Here is a 20,034-nt window from a genome sequence, read left to right as displayed (position 1 = left end):
CTGGTGTTGAACTTGTGATCATCCTGCCTCCACCTTCCTAGCTGCTAGGATTATAGGCATGCGCCATCTCACCTGGCTGTTAACGTTATTTTTAATTGACAAATCCCAGTTGTACACATTAATAGGGTACAATGTGATGATTTTATATATGTATACAAAGTAAGATGATTGAATCAAGCTAATTAACATATCCATCACCTCACTTATCTTTTTTTGATGAGACACTTGAAGGTTCTTAGTTTGAAACATATAATACATTATTATTGATTCTTGCCACCCTGTTTAATTAGATCTCAAAACTTATTCCTCCTACCTGCAACTTTGTAATCTTATCAGTAACATTTTTAAAATAAGGGACCTAGATTAGGAGAGGTTGGGCGAGGACTAGAGAGAAAGAAGAAAAGGAGAGGAGAAAGCACTCTAGCCCAGGAGAAAGAAACAACGTTGTGTGTTTGCTGTATCCTCAGCATTTCCCCATGGGATTCCTAAGATAAAAACAAGTGTCCCCAACGACGATGATGGTGATGACAAGATTCCATGGTGAGACAGAATGGGAAACACGAAACCTATTTGGTTTGAAACAAGCTGTGTAGTGCAGCTCTTCTTAGGGTCTTTAGTATGGTAATGTACATCATAAATTTCTAAAAGGAGAAATATAATATGCAGTTTTCCTGAGTTGTTAACCGTCAACCCTTCTCTGGGAGGACTTGGGAACTCCATTCTAAGGTATGTGGTGTAGGTAAGACATGGTAAGGCAAGTTCTCAAGACTTGCAGATTGGTGCCCCAACATGTTTCCTCCTCCTTCATCTGGGGGGAAGAGTTTTAGGAATATTCTGTTAGGACAACAGAAAAGTCTTATAATCTCAAGCTTCCACTGATATGGGGTGCTATGTCCTAGCAAGAGGTGGGATGATTCTGGCCAACAAAATGGGCAGCCAGGAATGTTCAAACAGATGTAGAGATGCCCAACCAAGAACTGAATGGGCATAGAGGGGTCAAGATTCAGAAGTATCTGAAGGTCCGTAAAGGAGATAAGCCCCTGTGGAGCTTATGCCAGACATGAACAATGTCAAAATAAGCATAAATATGGTCACAACGACAGAGAAGAGGCCAAGAGACAAGGTATCACTATATCTTAGCCCACTGAAGGTCTGGGCAGGCAGGCAGATCATGAGATGGACAGATCAGCAAAAAAAAAAAACAACAAAAAAACACACAGCCAGGTCCACACAGCAAAGGAGATGTGTTGCCCCAATTCACAGACACCCTGAAAGAGCAAATCCCTGAGAAAGCAGGGATTTGAGGGAGAAAATAGTTGAAAGAGCGGATTGGAATATAGGCTTAAGGAACAATGAAAAGAAAACAATTCCTATCAATTATTTACCTGCCTAACCTAGGAAGTTTAGGGACTCTATGAAGACATAGATGGAGGGACCCCTGAAGAACCTCTAAGCATCTTAGGAAAATGCTCAGAGCCCGGGTCTAAGAAGAAGGAGTCCAAGTAACTAGCCAGGAAGGATACAGAGGATAAGGGAAATGTTCCAGCCCCCCACCATCTCCCCTATCTGGTTCTGTGGTCTAAAAATTGAAAAATCAAAAAGACTAGAAAAAATTCCATGAATCTTTCCAGTAGTTTCTTTAGAGTTAAGTATTCAAGATGTCTATATTGGAAAAAAACTGCTCTTTAAAAATCATGGTATATTGCCAGGTGATAAAGTAGAAAAAGCAACAGACCATGAGTCAGAAAACAGTCTAGCTCTGTCTCCAACATAGTCACATAACCAGTGATTGTCAAATGAAGATGCTGATACACATCTTGACTCAGTCAGAGGTTCAAATGAGATATGAACACATGGTGAACATTGAAAAAGCTAAATGCAAGACATCATTATAACTTCCAATGACTGCTGCTTTTATCTTTGGAGAATCTGCAGTTAAATGTTTATTGGAGTTTGAGTTGATCTCTAAAAGAAGAATTTGTTGTCAGGCTTCATCTATAATGCTTATGGTTTCAGACTATGCCTTAATGCTTTTCTCCATATCTGAAAGCTCTTTCCAAAAATAAGGAGAAAAGGGGAAATGAATTAAACTGAGTTGAGTTGCTCAGAAACCAGAGAAGCTGTTTTCCAGGAACTCACTTAAAAGTTTTCTGCTTCCTGGGCTGCATCATCAATACACGGAACCTGTGGTAATTTGGATCTTGGTTTCATCAATTCAAAAAATCAGTACATTGAAGGAAAGAGATAGAGAGATGAGACATTTAAATAAAGCACATCAACTATTTCCAATTAAATTCTAATTACTATAAAATGCACTTCTAATACTTATATAACCAGAAGTAAATCACTCAGTTATTAAGAAATCTACCCTGATATATCCTGTTATTAAGAGAGAATCTTTTAGCAATAACAATGTTTTAAAATACTATCTTCTAGTTAACAATCTAGTACTTTACCTAGGCTAGAATTTCTTTAAGCAAAGGTTTTACATTTTGTGAGAACAACCTAACTTTATTATATGCTGAAAGATCAACTACAATATTTAAATCACTTCTCTTATGACCAATGAGGTCATGCTAGAGCCTGGCTATCTCTGCATGAAGAAAGGAAAATACAAGGCAAATCTTAAAAGCTCATGTTTACCAGTTATAAATGCACACTGCAAACTCTACCCAGGGTGACCTCTTATCTGAAATGTTTTGGATCAGAAACATTTCCAATTTTGGAGTTTTTAGGATTTGGGAATATTTTCACAAAGATCACCAGTTGAGCATCCTGAATCTGGAAAGTTCTAAATTTCAGATTTGAATCTGATCAGAATCAAATCTGACTGAATTTTTGATTCAGACAACTCTGAAATTTGGAGCTTTCCAGATTTGGGATGCTCAATCAGTGTTACTAATAGAGACTTTTAGGGCTTGAAGTTTGAAATTATGACCCTTTAGCAAATATCAAGAAGCATATGAAATATAAAAATGTTCATTCTGAAAGTAGCTGGTACTCCCCCCCCCCCCCCCCCCGGTACCAAGGATTGAACTCAGGGGTGCTTAACCACTTAGCCACATCTCAAGTCCTTTTTATTTTTATTTTGAGACAGGATCTCACTAATTTGCTTAAGGCCTCACTGTATTGCTGAGGCTCGCTTTGAACTGTGATTGTCCTGCCTCAGCCTCCCCAGCCACTGGGATTACAGGATTGTTCCACCATGCCTGGCAGAAGTTGGTATATTTTAAGGCCAAATCTGAGTAAAGAGTACAAGAAACTTACAATTTATAGGAAGATTTAACAGCACAGATTTGCCTTCTTAGGAATTTGTCCTTTTTTTTAAAGTTATTGATGGATCTTTATTTTATTCATTTGTTTAAACGTGGTGCTAAGAATTGAACCCAGTGCCTCACACATGCTAGGCGAGCACTCTACCACTGAGCCACAACTCTAGCCCATGAATTTTGACTAGGGGAAAACAAATTAGATGAAGAAAGAACAGTAATTTAACTACTATCCAAGTAAGAATATATGTTTTCTAGGAATTAAATTCCTTTTAAAGAGAGAATCCTGATCAAGAATTGGAAATGGGTATTGAACATTTTTCCCAAAACATTTTATTTTGGAAAAAATGTCAACAAAAAATCTAAGTAGTACAATGAATACTGTTTATACCTCTCACCTAAATTCATCATTACCCATATCTCTCCACTATATTAGCCTTATCTCTCTATGTGTATGTTCCATAGTATTACTTAATTTGCAAATAAGTTCAGGAATTCACAAATATTTCAGCATGCCTCTCCTAAGAACAAAGATATACACAGACATAACATTGCACCAATGTCACTCTCTAGAAATCTAACACTAATATATAATATCTAATATAGACTTCATATTAAAATATCTCTCTAAATGTTCTAATAATGTCTATCAGGATTGCCACTGATTTTCATTTTTCTGATCTAGGATCTTATACTGGATTTAGTTTTACTTCTTTAGTTTCCCTTAATCTTGAAGAGACTACCTTCTTTTGGATTTCATGACATTGACATTTTTGGAAGAGGCCAGTCCAAAATTTGTATTTGTCTGATACTTTTCTTGTGATGAGATTCAATTAGATTCAGATGAGTTTATCACTTTGGTCAGTAAACTGCATAAGTGCTGGTGCATGTTTCTCAGTATATCACATCAGAAGTCAGATAATGTCAGTTTGCTCCATTATTGGTGGTATTCAGTTTGATTACTTGGATGAAGTGGTATATGCTAGTTTTTTCCACTCTAAAAATGTATTTTTTTCTTTTTAATTATTAATAATTTGAGACTATTTGGATATTTGTTTCCCAACAGCTTTTTATCTAATACTTTTAGTATTCATGGATGATCTCAACCTGAAATCAATTAGCCATATGGTGACGGAAAATACTAATGTTCTTATTCTATCATTCCATTTACATTTATAAGCTGGCAATTCTTTGATATCACTGGACACTCATGGATTCTTCATTTTTATTTACGGTATTATAATCCGTCAGTGTTACTGTTTTTTTGATATTCAAAATGTCCCCAAATCAGTGAGTATGACACCACCAGGCTGGTTCTTTTCTTTCTCTGATGTCCCCATCAATTTTTGAGTACTCCCTTGCCTTTCTGCTCTGTTTCTAAAAACCATCCCATCACAGAATCTTGATTATTTTTGTTAGGGAATGTTTAGAGAAGAAAATCTGAATGCCAGGCATGTTCACTTCTGTGGGGTGTCCATTGCTTCTAATCCCTTTCAGAGGGCATAGCCAGCAAATGCATTTCTAAAACAATTCATGAGTTTCTCTACAGATGAACCAGAAAATGTTAAACAATGCGATATAAAAATAGGATGTTCTGTTCCCACCTAGGATATATAGAAGCTATAAAAAACATTATTCCTACCTGAAAAATGAGAAAAAGAAAAACTATAAAAATCACAACTTTTCTAAGTCCATATGAAAGGTAAGATTGCAAGACAACCAAGTAACCTGAGTTCCAAATAATGACAGATTGCTCCAAAGTAAAGATGGGACAGGAGCAAGGTTTCAACTCCAACAAAGCATAGGAGAAAGAAGTGGCCACTATATAAACAAGTGAGATGAAATCAGTCACTGTCCTAAGGACTTTATATTTATGAGCTCTCTTAATATTCAGAACAACCATATGAACAGATAAACTGCTTGTGATCCAAAGACAGTCAACAGAAGAACTGAAAATAGAGATGCAACTCATTAGGAAGACATATAGAGGAATTCATAACAGAAGTCAAGAAAAAAGCTGATACATTAAAAAGTAGCATCATATACTTAATACTACTGAAGTAGTATACACTTAAAATAGATAAGATAGTAAATTTTGTTTATGTGATGTTTACCATGATATTTTTTTTTTTACTTGCATGTGTGCATGTAGTACCATGGATCAGGCCCTTGGAGATGTTAAGAATACACTCTACCACTGAGATGTACACTCAGTCCCTACCACACACAATATCTTTAAAAAGTAGGATCATAAGCATATTAATTAGTGATTTAACGCATGTTTTTTTTTTTTTTTTTTCCGTGGTGGTGGTGCTGGGGATTGAACCCAGAGCCTTGTGCACGCTAGGCAAGCACTCTAACAACTGAGCTATATCCCCAACCAGCACATAAGATTTTTGTTCTGGAGATTAATACTTGGAATAGGGAGGGAAGAGGGACTATTCATTGCAGTCTAATTTGAACCACAACATTTAATTTTCTTTTACATGTTCATGTCTACTACTTCCATAATTTTTTCAAAATCGAAGGAAAGACTTTACCTTGATCTGTAAGACGTCAAGTGGAACTGTCTCTCCTTTTACAATGGCAAGTGTGGCATCTGTAATATGTCTAAATAGGAACAAAGAGGAAATTATGCTGTGAAAAATAAGCAACATCTCTCCCCCCACCACATATACATTCCCGCCCAGAATAGGAGTAGATAGGTAAAGAAGATGTCTTTCAAAATAGTCCAAGAAAGCAGAACAAAGGAGTATAAAAGAATATTTATTTAAATATTTATTTATATATTTATAACTGATATAAATATGGTAGAAGGCTCTGATACAGACTCAAAAGAGAAGGCTTTGGCAAAGAGAAGTTTGTACAAGGCATCAATCACTTATTTAACATTTATTGAGTCTCTCCATTGTGCCTTATATTTAATCATAGGAAAACATAGTACTTAAATAAATAATAATAATAATAATAATAATAATAATATAACATCTTTAATTCATTGTAAGAAATTCAGGCACTTCAAAAAAAAACAGTATATCTTTATACTCTAACAGACAAAAGGGTAAATAAAGGACAGGATTTGTTGTAGCTATCTTAACAAAATTTAATCCAGAACCCAGGACATATTTCTCTTATTTTCCAGGATTACTAGGATATACTTCATTTTAATTGATGATTCTTTTGCTCAAAGACTCAAGACTATTCATATTTACGTCCTGACAGTCTTTTGAAAAGTACTCGTCAAAGTCACATGCTACTGACATCTATTCAGAGCACTATGTAGTTCTGGAGTTTCTTCTTTAATTGGAGCTAAGATTAGACACACATAAATACACAAGGAATAGTCAAAAAATAAATATTACACCAGCAAGTGGTTAGAAAAGAAGATACTTGCTCTCAGAGTGAAAGAATAAGGGGACTTATGTCAAGTACTTCCTCGAACCTCCAGGTCTTGTAATCAATCTCCAGTATCTCATGGCTGGCCATTCTCATCCTTTAGGTCTTGGTTGAAGTACCACCATCTCAGAGACCCACCCCATTCAGCCTGTAGTGAGGGCTTTCCCTATAATTCTCTATCACTAAACTGTTAATGTCCCTTAAGAGATCACGATTTATCATACACTGTGAATCTCTTTATCACCTGCTTCCTGAGAGCTGAAAGTTCTATAAGGTTAGTAATGATTTACGTGCTTTTACCGATCAATGTAAAACCTAAACCTAGCATAGTGCATGGCACATGTAGACACTCAATATTTTCTGAATGAATCTGTAAAAAGTACAGAAAATAGTACCACCAATTCCTGTATGTTCCTCACCCAGCCTAGATGATTATCAACTAATTCAGACAATCTTACTTCCTTTCTATCCCTCACATATCCTCTCTCTTCTATCAATTAAAGCCAATCTTAGATATCTTGATACTTCATGCATAATTATTTCATTGTGAATTTCCAAAAGATAAAGGTGCTTTTAAAAACCATGATATACATTATCATACCGAAAATATTTTAAAAATTCCTGTCAACATATCTAGTCAATGTTCAAATTTCTTCATTGAACATTTAATATGTGTGTGTGTGTGTGTGTGTGTCTGTATATATACAGACACACACACACATTTTATATGTATGCATTTCCTGGTATCATCTGTAAGTGATCAGTTTTCATTTTTATTTTCTTAGTACTAACTATGAAATCATTCATAGATTTAAATATATTTGATATGTTCAATATAGATAGTATTGATACTAAAATTGTCCCAGGTGAGTGAATCTTAATGGTGAGATTCAAGGGCAGTATATAACTACAATGAATGATGAGAAAGAGTAGCCACAGAGGTCCATGTTAATGTTGCCAAATTGAGGAGAAACTTAAATAAGCACGTAAATCCTTGTGCTTATTTAAGCAAGGACAATTAAGTTTGAAAATACTATTCTAAGTCTGCTAATACTTAATTTTTTTTATCCGTTTTAGGTTCATGGCAAAATTGAGAGGCAGGTAAAGAGATTCCTCCCACTAGCCCTGCACTCACACATACACAGCCTCCTCAGTTATCACCATTCTGCTCTAGAGTGGTTATTACATTTGTTACAGTTGGCAAACTACATCCACTCATTCAAATTCCAGAGTTATATAAGGGTTCACTGTATGTTGCACATTTTATGGATTTCAACAAACATATAAAGACACACATCTATCACTATGGTATCATATAGAATAGTTTCACTGCCCTAAAAATCCTCTCTGCTCTGCCTATTCAACCCTTTCTTCCCCCCACTCTGGCAACCATTGATCTTTTTGTCTCCATAGTTCCACAGTCAAATAGTTGAAACCATACACTATGTAGCCTTTTCAGATCGGCAGTGTTAATTTACCAGTATGAATTTCAGCTTCCTCTGTGTCTTTCATGGCCTGAAAGCTCATTTCTTTGCTTATTTCTTTTTAGAGCTGAATAATATTCCAATTGTCTGCATGTACCAGGTTATTAATTTACCATTTACCTACTGTTTATTTATCCATTTACTACTGTTTATTTCTTTTTGTATGAATTTTGGCAAATTGGTCCATTTCATCTAGGTTATCAAATTATGGTCATAGAGTTGTTCAGACAGAAGACAACTAAAATGCAACCTGAAGTTCATCATTCTCCAACAATATAACTGAAAGTTCTAAATCAAGTAGTACTAAAGCACAAACAGCACTTTTAGGATTATTTACCTGCAACATTTCAAATTCAAAAAAAAAAAACATACTTTTTCCTTGTAGTAATTATGATACAAGAAATCTTGGCAGCAGAGCAAAAAGCAAAGCTGTGTTCTTTTTAAAGAGCCTTAGGCAACTGCCAGGTTAAGAGGTCTACAAAATTCTAATCTAGGACAGAATTACTCGATTACCTAAGAGCCCAGGGGTATGTTTATAAATTAAGCTTTATAAATCTTTAAATTATAAATGGAAGCAGCAATAACAATAGTTTAACAACAGAGGAAAATCAGCTTCCAAAAAATTGACTGCTATCTCAGATTCTAAGGGTTGCCACACTCCAGATAAACTGGCTTTGGGAAAAGCAAAGGGTTCTCCAAAGCAATTGCCTACTCTGATCACTGGCATATGGTATTTGCAGATGTTGGCTAAAGCAGTTCAAATAACTTCTACCAACACAAGGGAAGACAAGTTCTCTAATGTAACCAAGACCTGAACCAGATAGGATTAATCTCAGAGAGGCAAAAAATGTTTGAGTAATTCATTTGTCATTACTATTGTCCCTCGAAAATTCTAAATTGGGCCAAAAAGTACAGCCAACTAAAACAGCCTCTCTGTTTGCTCGGCCTCAGGATGGTTGGTGAATAGCTGAATGATCACCATTATACTCAAGTTTGAAGCATGTGTGATGTTTGAATATATGTCTTATATATGCCTATGTGCACACCTAGTGTTTGATACAGGCATCAAGACTTTTATAAAAATTCAGAACTATTAAGTTATAATAGGTGGCTCCTAAAATTACAACAGCAACAACAACAAAAAAATATACAAAAACTAGCCTAATCAAACAATTCTAAAGAAGGAAAAAAAAATCCTTACCCAAAATTGAAAAGTGCCTGAGTATTATTAATTCTAGAAGGTAATAATTAGAAAAGTCATAAGGAAATTTTAATTAATTAATTCAACTAATATTTACTTACTGACTTCTTCTAATGTGTCACAAAGCTTACATTAAAGATCATATAACTCTCTCTCAGTGCTCCACTTACTTAGATTTCCTGGACAACCATTTGCTCAAGATTATGTTATTAATCACTGTGAAATCCAGTCCTCAAATTCAAGATCCCTATCTTCTTGAAAGACTAGGGCTTTGTTTCCATAATGCTTTCACAAAAACAGGACAACAATTTGCCTGATTTCTGAACACATTGCCTGATTAGGCTAGCAATTTAATATAGATGTCAGAGCCACACTGCTTTTCTCCTATGCTTTATCTACTGCCTACCACTTTAGGGAGCCCCAAAAGGATGTGATTATATTTAATGGTTATTATCTATTTATATTATCAAGATAATGAAGTCAAGAATACCAATTCAAACTTCACAACAGACTTGATAATTTCGCATGGAGCATACTTACAATAAACAAACGGTCAGTGCAAATCTGCCTTTCTAAAGGAATCTTACAGTGTAAAAGTGCAAGAACAGTTTGGGTCAGAAATACCATCTTTATAACTGATAAAGAACATGAAGTACTCATCTCCACATCTGACCTAGCAGAGTCCCACAACCCAACTGGGAAACTTCCCAGTGAACTGAAAAGTTGAACCTTGATTTAGGTCTTCCTCCCAATTATTGGAAGTTTTAAGCCATCAAACTCAAAAAACAAAAGGACATCAAACGTGATTTTTTTATCCCCAAGCTCGCTCACTCACAAATGCTAACATTCCACATTGACAACCTACTGGACTTTGCTTCCACTTTCGGCAAAGAGGGTATGACTCAAACTACTGGTCTGTCCCAGTGGGATAAATCCAATGGGAATCTTACTGAAGGTAGCCTGGGAGAAAAAAAAAGAAGAGAAAAGTTATATTGTTAAAGTTAGAAAATGAGTCTTAACAAAGAGACACAAGTATGTCCACCAGGACAAAGTTATTAAGCCCTCCATCTGCCTCCCCACTGTCCCTCCCATATCCCTAGAGCAGTAATCGAATATCACTAAGAGAATAGTTTCTAGAATAATTTAGAATTTAGAGAAACTATTTGGGTTCTCATTAATGACCACTGTTTGGAAGAAACGTAATTAAGATAATGAGGGTCTTGTAGATATTGGATCAATATACTAGTGTGACAGAGACAGCATTGTTATCACACCACTTGAAAAAGCTGCAGATAAAATTCAAGTAAAAATACCTATCATTGAACAGTGAGCAGGTGAAAGGACACTATAAATTACCTCAAGTACAAATAAAACAAAGAGAATAAACAAGTAGCAGAAGGTAAAGGAATAGTGGTCAATTTAATTAAATGCCACAAATACAGTAGACACTATAAGGTTCATGAAAACTATTTTGAGCACAGTTTACTCTTACCACAGTTTTTCTCTTACTGAGAAGGTTGTTTTTAATTATGAATTATTTTAAATTATTATAGAAAAGTACATGGATATTAAAAACAACCATGAGTCTACAACCCAGATTTTAATAATGTTAACAATTGCCATTTTGCTTCAGCTGTTTTAAGTAATAAAATGGCACTGATAACTTGAAATTCCTTCTCCTCCTATTCTTGTCTCTCCCTTCCCAAAGAAAACCATTATCCTTCAAACAGAAGACAGGCCAGTGGGATTCCTTTCTACCCATGTTATCATTCTTGCTACGTATCTAGACACCCATTAACGATATGCAGTATTGCTTTATGAATTTTAAAACTTTGTAGAAATTCATCACATGCTTCAACAACCTGTCTTTTAAAATTCAATATTTGAGATTTAAACATATAGATACTATAGATCTAATTCATTCTTTTAACTGCTGGTTGGTTTTCACTAGGTGACTATACCATGTTTAATTTATGAAGGAATTCCTTAAGGAAAAGATACCATAGCAAAATTTTATGTTCTAAATAATGATTGTTAAAAGCTATTGGATACCCTGGATTAGCAATTAGAAAGTCCACCATGGGTTGATGAGCACCCTATGAAAAGGCAGTGGTACTCTCCTTACTAAAATCCATTCTAATCACAACTTGTGCTTGCTTTAAAATATAAAATGGAGAAAAAAAAGTAAAAGAAAAAAGAGGGAAAAAACAAACAGAAAAGTAAAAGCTAAAATATAATTACTCTCTCTTTTTGTTTTGTATTGAGGACTGAATCCAGAGGAGCTTTACCACCGAGTTATATCCCCAGTACTTTTTATTTTTTATTTTGAGACAGGGTCCCACTAAGTTGCCAAAGCTGGGCTCAAACTTCTGATCCTCCTGCCTCAGCCTCCTGAGTTGCTGGGATTACAGGCATGCACCACCAAATCCAGCCAATTACTCTTCCTTAAAAGCTCACCTCATCTGTTCTTCGCAGAACTCCAGTAACAACCTACAAATATATATATAAAAATATCATGAATATGTTTTTCCTTTATCCTAACAAAATTGGGCTCAATTTTCACGGACCACAAATTTACTTGTTTTCTTCCTAGAAATTATGTTAAATGATAAAATGGATCTTAAAACATACAGTATTCCAAAATATTATGAGCTAAATTAGATATTATTACTATTAACCTATGATCAATAAAGACTAAGATAAAATAATTACAAAAACTCCACATTAGTAAAATCATGTTTTAAGTTCTATAAAACATAATCTTATAATGTCTACATGCTTTTTTATATAACTGTGATGCACAAAGACTAGTTTGCTACTACAAAGTATATATAAAAGAAAAAACAACTTGCTACACTCAGAGAAACCTGCACACAATAAATGTTTCTTACTGAGGAATATGAAGACAAGAGAGATACTATTCTTATAAAGTTATGAAAAATACCAGAAGAAAAAAATAATTTCTCATTATTCTACCATAATGAATAACCAATATTAATCACTTTTTAAAATTTTGGAATACTTCTCAAAAATTTTTTTAATCAATACCTATTTTATTTATTTATTTATTTATTTTAGAGAGAGAGAGAGAGAGAGAATTTTAATATTTATTTATTTATTAGTTTTTCGGCAGACACAACATCTTTGTTTGTATGTGGTGCTGAGGGTCGAACCCGGGCCGCACGCATGCCAGGCAATCGTGCTACCGCTTGAGCCACATCCCCAGCCCAATTAATATTACCATGATTATACCAAATATACAATTTGTTTTCTTTCCTTAAAAACATTTTGTCAAGTCAAGGCTGACACAAATCTTCTCCCTTGATCTTCTCCCACCTCACAGAGTTTCAGGATTAAATGGGGCTGTCAAGTGGTCTACTTCACTGTTTGTAGGCATGCTATCAGTATTCTTCACACTTCATTAAAAAGCCATAAAAACAATTACAAGATCATTAGCACAGCCTTTTAAAAAGCTCACTAAGGCTTACATATGTGCCAAGTCAAACATAGGACAGACAGCCTGTCTGCTGCTAGCTTCTCATCACTGTACACTGAAGACACCACCCAACAGAGATGACAGGTGATAAGAAATGAGGCCTGGGTGTAGAAGGAACACCAGAACAATGGGTGGCATCCCTTGGACAGAGCTCTGAGGGGTTCCCAGTGTGCACCAGCAGCACTGGTGTGCTACAGGGAAAGAAGAGCACCTGCAGGACGACATACCATCCTTACTGGACCAAAGTAAGTTTCAAGGATGTGTCACTTTTTTTAATTAATAAACTTTCTTTTTAAAAAACAGTATTAGGTTCAAAGAAAAATTGATAGGAAAGGACATTGATTTCCCATAGACCCCAAACTCCACAAATGTATACCCCATTACCAACATCCCCCAACAGTGTGGTACACTTCTTAAAATTGGTGAACCTGTATCAATCATCATTATGGCCCAAACTCCACAGTTGATATTAGGGTCCACTGTGTGTTGCGCATTCTCTGGGATTCAAAAAATATATAAAGACATGCATCCATCATTATAAAGAGTAGTACTGTTGCCCTAAAAATCCTCTCTGCTCTGCATAGGCATCCCTCTCTTCTATCAACTTCTTAAAAACATTTTTGTCAACTCAAGGCTGATCTTACAGTCTCCATAGTTTTGTCTCTCCCAGATGTCAAGTAATTAGAATAAGAGAGTGTGCAGCCTTTTCACATTGGCTTCTTTCACTTAGTAATAAGCATTTAAGCTTCCTTCAAGTCTTTCCATGGCCTGGTAGTCATTTCTCTTAATGCTTAATAATATTTCATTATCTGTCTATACCATTCTTTATTTATCCATTCACCTAGTAAAGGATACCTTATACCTTCCAAGTTTGGCTACTAAAGCTGCTATAAACATTTATGTGCAGGTTTTTGTGTGGACATTGAGTTTTCAATGCCTTTGGAAAATACTAAGGAACCTGACCATATGGGGAAAATATATTCAGTTTTGTGAGAAACTATCCAACTGTTCCAAAGTGGCTGTACCATTTTTTATTTTGTTTATTGCAAATTTTGGTTGTCCCAATAGGTACAAAGTGGCTAAACCATTTCACATTCCCACCATCAATGAATGAAAGTTCCTCTTATTCCATACCTTTAGCAGCATTGGATATTGTGAGTGTTTTAGATTTCAGTCATTCTAATAGGTATGTAGTGGTATCTTATTGAAGCTATGTAATAGTAAAGCAAAGGCAGGGTTGCACGTGTAATTCAGTGGGAGTGTTTGCCTAACACATGCTAGGCCCTGAGTTCCATGCCCAGTAATGTAGAAAACAAAAAATAAAAAACACATGCATACATCTGAACATGTAGCCTCTCTTCCTAAAAATGCAGAATTAAGAAATAACATTAAATATGACAGTGATGATGTGAGAATGGGCAATTCCCCATTTTCTTAAAAGGAATCTTTAAGTTTATTTGGTAAGAAATATTTCTCATAATAGAAACTATGATTCTATTACAAACAGGGCTACTTTCTAAGGGTTTTCAAACCCACCACCATTTTTCCTCATTTTTTATTCAGTTTTATCAAACTTCAATTTGATGATATATAAGCCTTTCTATGTGATGGATACAGGACTTACCAAAAAAGAAAAAAAGAAATAAAAATGTGAGAAAAATTTAGAAATATACTAGTTTGACAGCAACAATCCCAAAGAATAAAGTTTAACTATAACACTATACTCCATTATTCTCAAATCTAATTTCCATTTTTCTCATCTTCAAATGGCCTCAAAGAGAAAGAGTCATACCTCTTGCAGTGTCCCATCTCCTCCAGCAACAATGATCACATCTGTGCTCTCCATCAGTTCCAGGAGTTTCTTGGCTTGTCCCTCATAATCTGTCTGAAATACAAAAGAAGAAAGTTATCATCCTAGGTCAAGGTTAAAAATGTGAGATACTGGGGCTGGATTGTGGCTCAGTTGTAGCACATGTAAGGCACTGGGTTCGATCCTCAGTACCACATAAAAATAAATAAATAAAATAAAGATATTATGTCCAACTACAACAAATAAAAATAAAAATGATAAAATGTGGGGTACTTTCTTTAAAGTTTACACTGACTCTTTTCTTAAGTCTTACATAATTGATAGACATGAAAAAACAAACAGCTAATCAAAGCAATTACATATTGTGTTATAGTTTTATACTTTTAGAGCAAGAAGGAACTTCAGAAATTATCTAGTCAGCTCTTTACTTCAAAAACAAAATTCAAACCCAATGATTTGCCCCAGTCATACAGTTAGCTAGTCAAAGGACTCATTTACAGTCCAGTGCAGATTCCATTACATCATTTACCCACTGCTTTTCATCTAACGGCAGGAAGTCAAGTGTATATGCAAATAGGGAGACACAGAGGTAATGAAAAGAGCACAAATTTCAGAGCCCAAGAGACTTATTGAATCACAACTCTGCTACTTTCTAGCTGAGTGGCCTTCAACTCTCCAGGTCTTAATTTCCTTATCAATGAAATTATGTATTGAGGAGGGGTAATAATAGCTTCCTTGTTCTACTTTTGTAAAGCATAATGTAAGACAACTAGACAGGCAAATGTTCATAATTGGTACTGTACTAAATAATACAAGGTGATTGTTTGGTTGTGATTGTGCATAAAGAAATACAGGTATGTTTCAAAGTTACCATAAAAGAATACTTAAGCCTTACCATCTGCTGACAACATTTCATCTCAGATACATGCATGGACTTAAATGAAACATTTCAGTCACCAATGATATGTGTATCTCTAAACCCCACAACAAATTTTAAAACACATAATGCAAGTGACACTAAAGAAGAAAACACTTCTTCCAATTGAAAGTACTCTAGGTACATTAATATACAAATATCTAGATTTCAGATGGGCTAATGCACCTATGGTAGAATAAAAATGTATGTGGTCTTTGCCCCCTGTTCCTGGCAGAGCTCCTGGAATTTACCAAGTGACAGAGGTCTTTTGTTGTTCATAGCAAGCCCTCTCAACCACACTTGAGTGTGCGCTCTAGTGGTGACTCTCCATGGGCCCTGGCTAGCTTCAAGATGTGGGCTGGCATCAGAAAGACCAGCAAAGGACTTAGGGAGCTGGAACTTGTAGCCTTATCCCCTGGCCACCAAGCAAGGCAGGAGACTTTAGACTGAGTTCATATACAAGTGGTCAGTTATTTAATCAATCATGCTTACTAATGGGACACCATAAAAACCCTCATGTTTTCAAGAGTCTGGGAGCTTCTAGTTAATGAACACATCCAGCTACTGTGAGGGTGCCACATCCAGAGGGCATGAAAACTCTCTGCCAACCCCACTGCCTCCACACCTTGCCATATGCATCTTTCCATTTGGCTATTCCTGAGTTGTATCTTTTATAATAATCAGTAAACAAAATAAAAGTGTTTTCCCAAGTTTCAGTTATTCTAACAAATTATCAAACCTGAGGAAGGGTTGTGGAACCTCCATTCACAGCTCGATGGTCAGAAGCACAGTGACCTCCTACTTCTGATATTTCAACTGGTCCTGCACTGAGGGTGGTCTTGTTAGGACTGAGCCTTTCACCTATGGAGTCTATGCTCATGGCGGAAGCTAGTGTCAGAATTGAACTGAACTGTTGGACAGTGTGAGAAAATACCCAACTAAGTCCTAATATGACATTAATTCAGAGGAAAAAGGAGGTCCCTAAAATGACATCATTTAATTTTTCTACTTTTATTCTAAAAAGGAAATGATTTGCTTCAGAGTTACATTTACAAATATTTGGTTGCTTAAAAAGGAATATGCCCAGTCAATCTTGATTTAAAGGGCTTGTGAACACCCAGAAATGGGTGTGTGTTAGGAATCAGCATGGGTTCACTAAAATGCTCATTTCCTTCTTTGACAAATTATTAGCTCAAGAGGTTGTGATATTATACAGCCACATTGTACCTGGTCTTCAGCAAGGCCCCTGACAAGTTATTCCATGATCCCGCTGTGGACAAGGTGGAGAAATGTGGAAACAAGATGCTAGAATACAATGCAACAGATTAGCAACCAATGAAATGTTTGTGGCCCCAAAGCAAAATGCTCAGCAGAATGTCAATTATCAGAAGATTACTAAGGACATTTCATCAGGGCTTTCCCTTTAACCTCTTCCTAAACCCTTTGTCAACAATTAGGACAAAAAGTAATTGACTGGACATGTAAATGGTAAAAAGCTGACAATCTTGCCCTCCCTTACTTCTCCAACCTCTCTCCCTTTGCTCATCTCACTTACTATTCCCCCAACATGCCTCAGAGCCTTTCTATATGTGATATCTTTGGCCCATGATCTCTTTTCTCAAGCAACCATGTGACTCCTTCAAAGGTCATTTTATCAGACCAGTCTTCCCTGGCCATCTGAACTAAAACCAGCCCCCTCATTAAAGTTTCCTCCTCATCTTTCTTCTTAGCACTCAGCACTATCTGGCAAAGCAGCTGTTTTTTGTACATTTATTTTTTGTCTGTTCTTTCCTTTCAAACTTTGAAAGAAAGCTCTTTCAGGACAGATGGTTTATTTTGTTTAGAATGTATACTCAATACCTAGAACTGGTCTTAGCTATGGTAGGCACTCAATAAATACTTCCAAATACAATATATATGAATAGGTATATTTGAATACTTTCAAGAACAATTAATATACATGAATAGGTTCATCAATGAAAGAATCCAAAAAGATCTTGACGGATTTAGCAGACCATAATTAAGAAGATTACATTAATAAGAATAATGCATTTGAGGTGCTGATCTTGGGAAGAAAATATGAAATGTCCTAAAAGAGAAGAACAAAAAAGTAGCTTAATGACAAAAAAGTAGCCTAATGACACAAAAAAACAAAACAAATAAAAAAACCCTAGTTACTGACCTTATGTCTCTCACAAAAACTAACTCCAAGTGGATCACTGAACTAAGGGTAAAATGCAAAACAATAAAACTTCCAGAAGATCATGTAGGAAAAAGTCTAAGAGATCTTGGGCTTGACAATGAAATTTTAGCTACATTACCAAAAGCAAGATCCATAAAAGAAGAAATTAACAGAGCTGGGGTTATAGCTCAGTGGTACAGCACTTGTCTAGCATACAGGAGGCCCTGGTTTCCATCCCCAGCACTGCAAAACAAAAAACTAGTTAGTAAATTGGATTTCATTAAAATGAAAAACATCAGCTATGAAAAAGACACTATCAAGCCAGGTATGGTGGTGCATTGCTTGTAATCCCAGCCACTCCAGAGGCTGAGGCAGGAAGATAGCCAATCAGAGGATAGCCTGAGCAACACAGAGAAACCCTGTCTCAAATGAAAAATAAAAAGACTGGGAATGTGGCTCAGCAGCAGGGTACCCCTGAGTTCAATTCCTAATAGCACTAAACAAAACAAAAAACAACAAAAATACACTATTAAGAAAATGGAAAAACAAGACACAACAGAGAGAAAATATTCACAAAATACATTTCTTATTCAAGGACTTATTTTGAAAAAATACAAAGAACTCTTAAAACTCAACAACCCAATTAAAAGAGCAAAGATCTGAATAGAGGCCTCATCAAGATCTGCAGATGGACAGTAAGCATATGGGAACATTATCTGTCATCAGGCAGGGAACTACAAATTAAAACAAGAAGATACCACTATATCTCTATTAAAATGTCTAAAATACAAAAGAGAAAACATCAAATGCTGAGGACAATGCAGAACAACAGAATGCAAAATGTTGCAGATGCTTTGGAAGACCGTTTGACAGTTTGTTATAAAACTAAACAGATTTACATATTATCCAGCCATAGCATTCCTAAGTATTTACTCAAATGACTTAAAAACTTATGTCCACAAAAAAAGTACACATTTGTAGCAATTTTATTCATAACTGCCAAAATAGGAAGCAATCTAAGTATACTTCAGTGAGTAAATGGATAAATGGCAGTATATCAAGATGACAGAATACTATTTAGCTACAACAAATAGCTTTTATGAATAAAAGAAATGAGCTTTATAAAGTTACAAATAGACAACGGAGGAAGGTAAAATGCTACATGAGAGAAGTCAACAGTAAGCATAGTGCTACATGAAAGACTCTAACCTGAAGAGGCTACACACTGTATGATTCCAACTATATGACATCCCTAAAGGTAAAAGTACAGCAACAGTCAAAAGTATAGCAAAAATGGACAAAACTGTGTAGAGAAATAGACAAGTTAAACCAGAAAAAATCCAGGAAAGATAGAGATTTGAATCACATAATGAACAGATCTTACATAATGAACATAAACAGGACCTGGTACCTAATAATTGATATGAATCATTTTTAGGCATATACAGAACATTTATGAAAGAAGACCACATTCTGGTCTATAATACAAATTCCAATAAAATATGAAATTATATTGATTACCTTTTTACCAATGAAATTAAACCAAAAATCTAACAAAATGATAACAAGAAAAACTTCAGATCTGGAAATTAAAACATGTTTGAATAGCTCAAATTAAGCAAAAATCATGGTGAAATTAGAAAATATTTAGAAATGAATGATAATGAAAGTACTATATGTCAAAGTTAAAAGTTCACTATAACATTATTCACAATAGCCATGATAGGAAGCAAACTAAGTGTCCAAAATGGATAAATGAATAAAGAAAATTTCCTTAACTAAAAAACATTTCAACATAAAATAATGGATCATTAAAATCAAAAATTCTTTGTGTATTTTTACCTATGGCATAATGGCTCACCTACATAAATTATATGCTTTCTCTGTTTTAGAATTTCTCCATCTGTAAAATTATCCTCTTATTTATTGTCAGACATGATGATCTTCAGGAATAAAGTCTTCAATGTCAAGGATTTAAGAAAAAAAATTTAAGTAAGTTATAGAATACTGAAGCAGTAGAATAGAATTTATAGCTTTAAATATATAAAATACAAAATAAAGATGAGAAAGAATAAATAAGCATCAAGTTATAATGCCAAAATGGCAAAAAAAATAGAATGAAGGAAATAATAACAGACCAGAAATGAATAAAATATAATCTCCCACGAAAATAAGAATAAGCCAAAAGATGGCAGGACTAATTATAGTGGAAAACCTTTCATAAGACTCCTGAGGGGAAAAAAATAAAAAGGGAAAAACTAAACAATAAGAAGAATGAAA

The 20,034-nt window shown here is 35.1% G+C and overlaps 1 protein-coding gene across 3 annotated transcripts in view; it reads right to left on the bottom strand.

Annotated features, from left to right (window-relative positions):
- AGK (acylglycerol kinase) overlaps positions 1 to 20,034 on the bottom strand; it is a 97,200-nt gene that overhangs the window by 35,297 nt on the left and 41,869 nt on the right. For all 3 annotated transcript variants that reach the window (XM_081283027.1, XM_081283028.1, XM_081283029.1), the window contains exons 6-9: positions 14,639 to 14,731; positions 11,808 to 11,840; positions 10,216 to 10,310; positions 5,810 to 5,879 (exon numbers count right to left, since the gene is read on the bottom strand). In XM_081283027.1, coding sequence (XP_081139153.1) covers positions 5,810 to 5,879; positions 10,216 to 10,310; positions 11,808 to 11,840; positions 14,639 to 14,731 — 291 coding nt within the window. The remainder of the gene's footprint in view (positions 1 to 5,809; positions 5,880 to 10,215; positions 10,311 to 11,807; positions 11,841 to 14,638; positions 14,732 to 20,034) is intronic.

This window comes from Spermophilus citellus, assembly GCF_964194105.1.
Source record: "Spermophilus citellus genome assembly, chromosome: 3".
Lineage (NCBI taxonomy): Eukaryota > Metazoa > Chordata > Mammalia > Rodentia > Sciuridae > Spermophilus > Spermophilus citellus.
The sequence above is the reverse complement of the archived record's forward strand: the minus strand, read 5'-3'. Positions and strand labels throughout refer to the sequence as shown.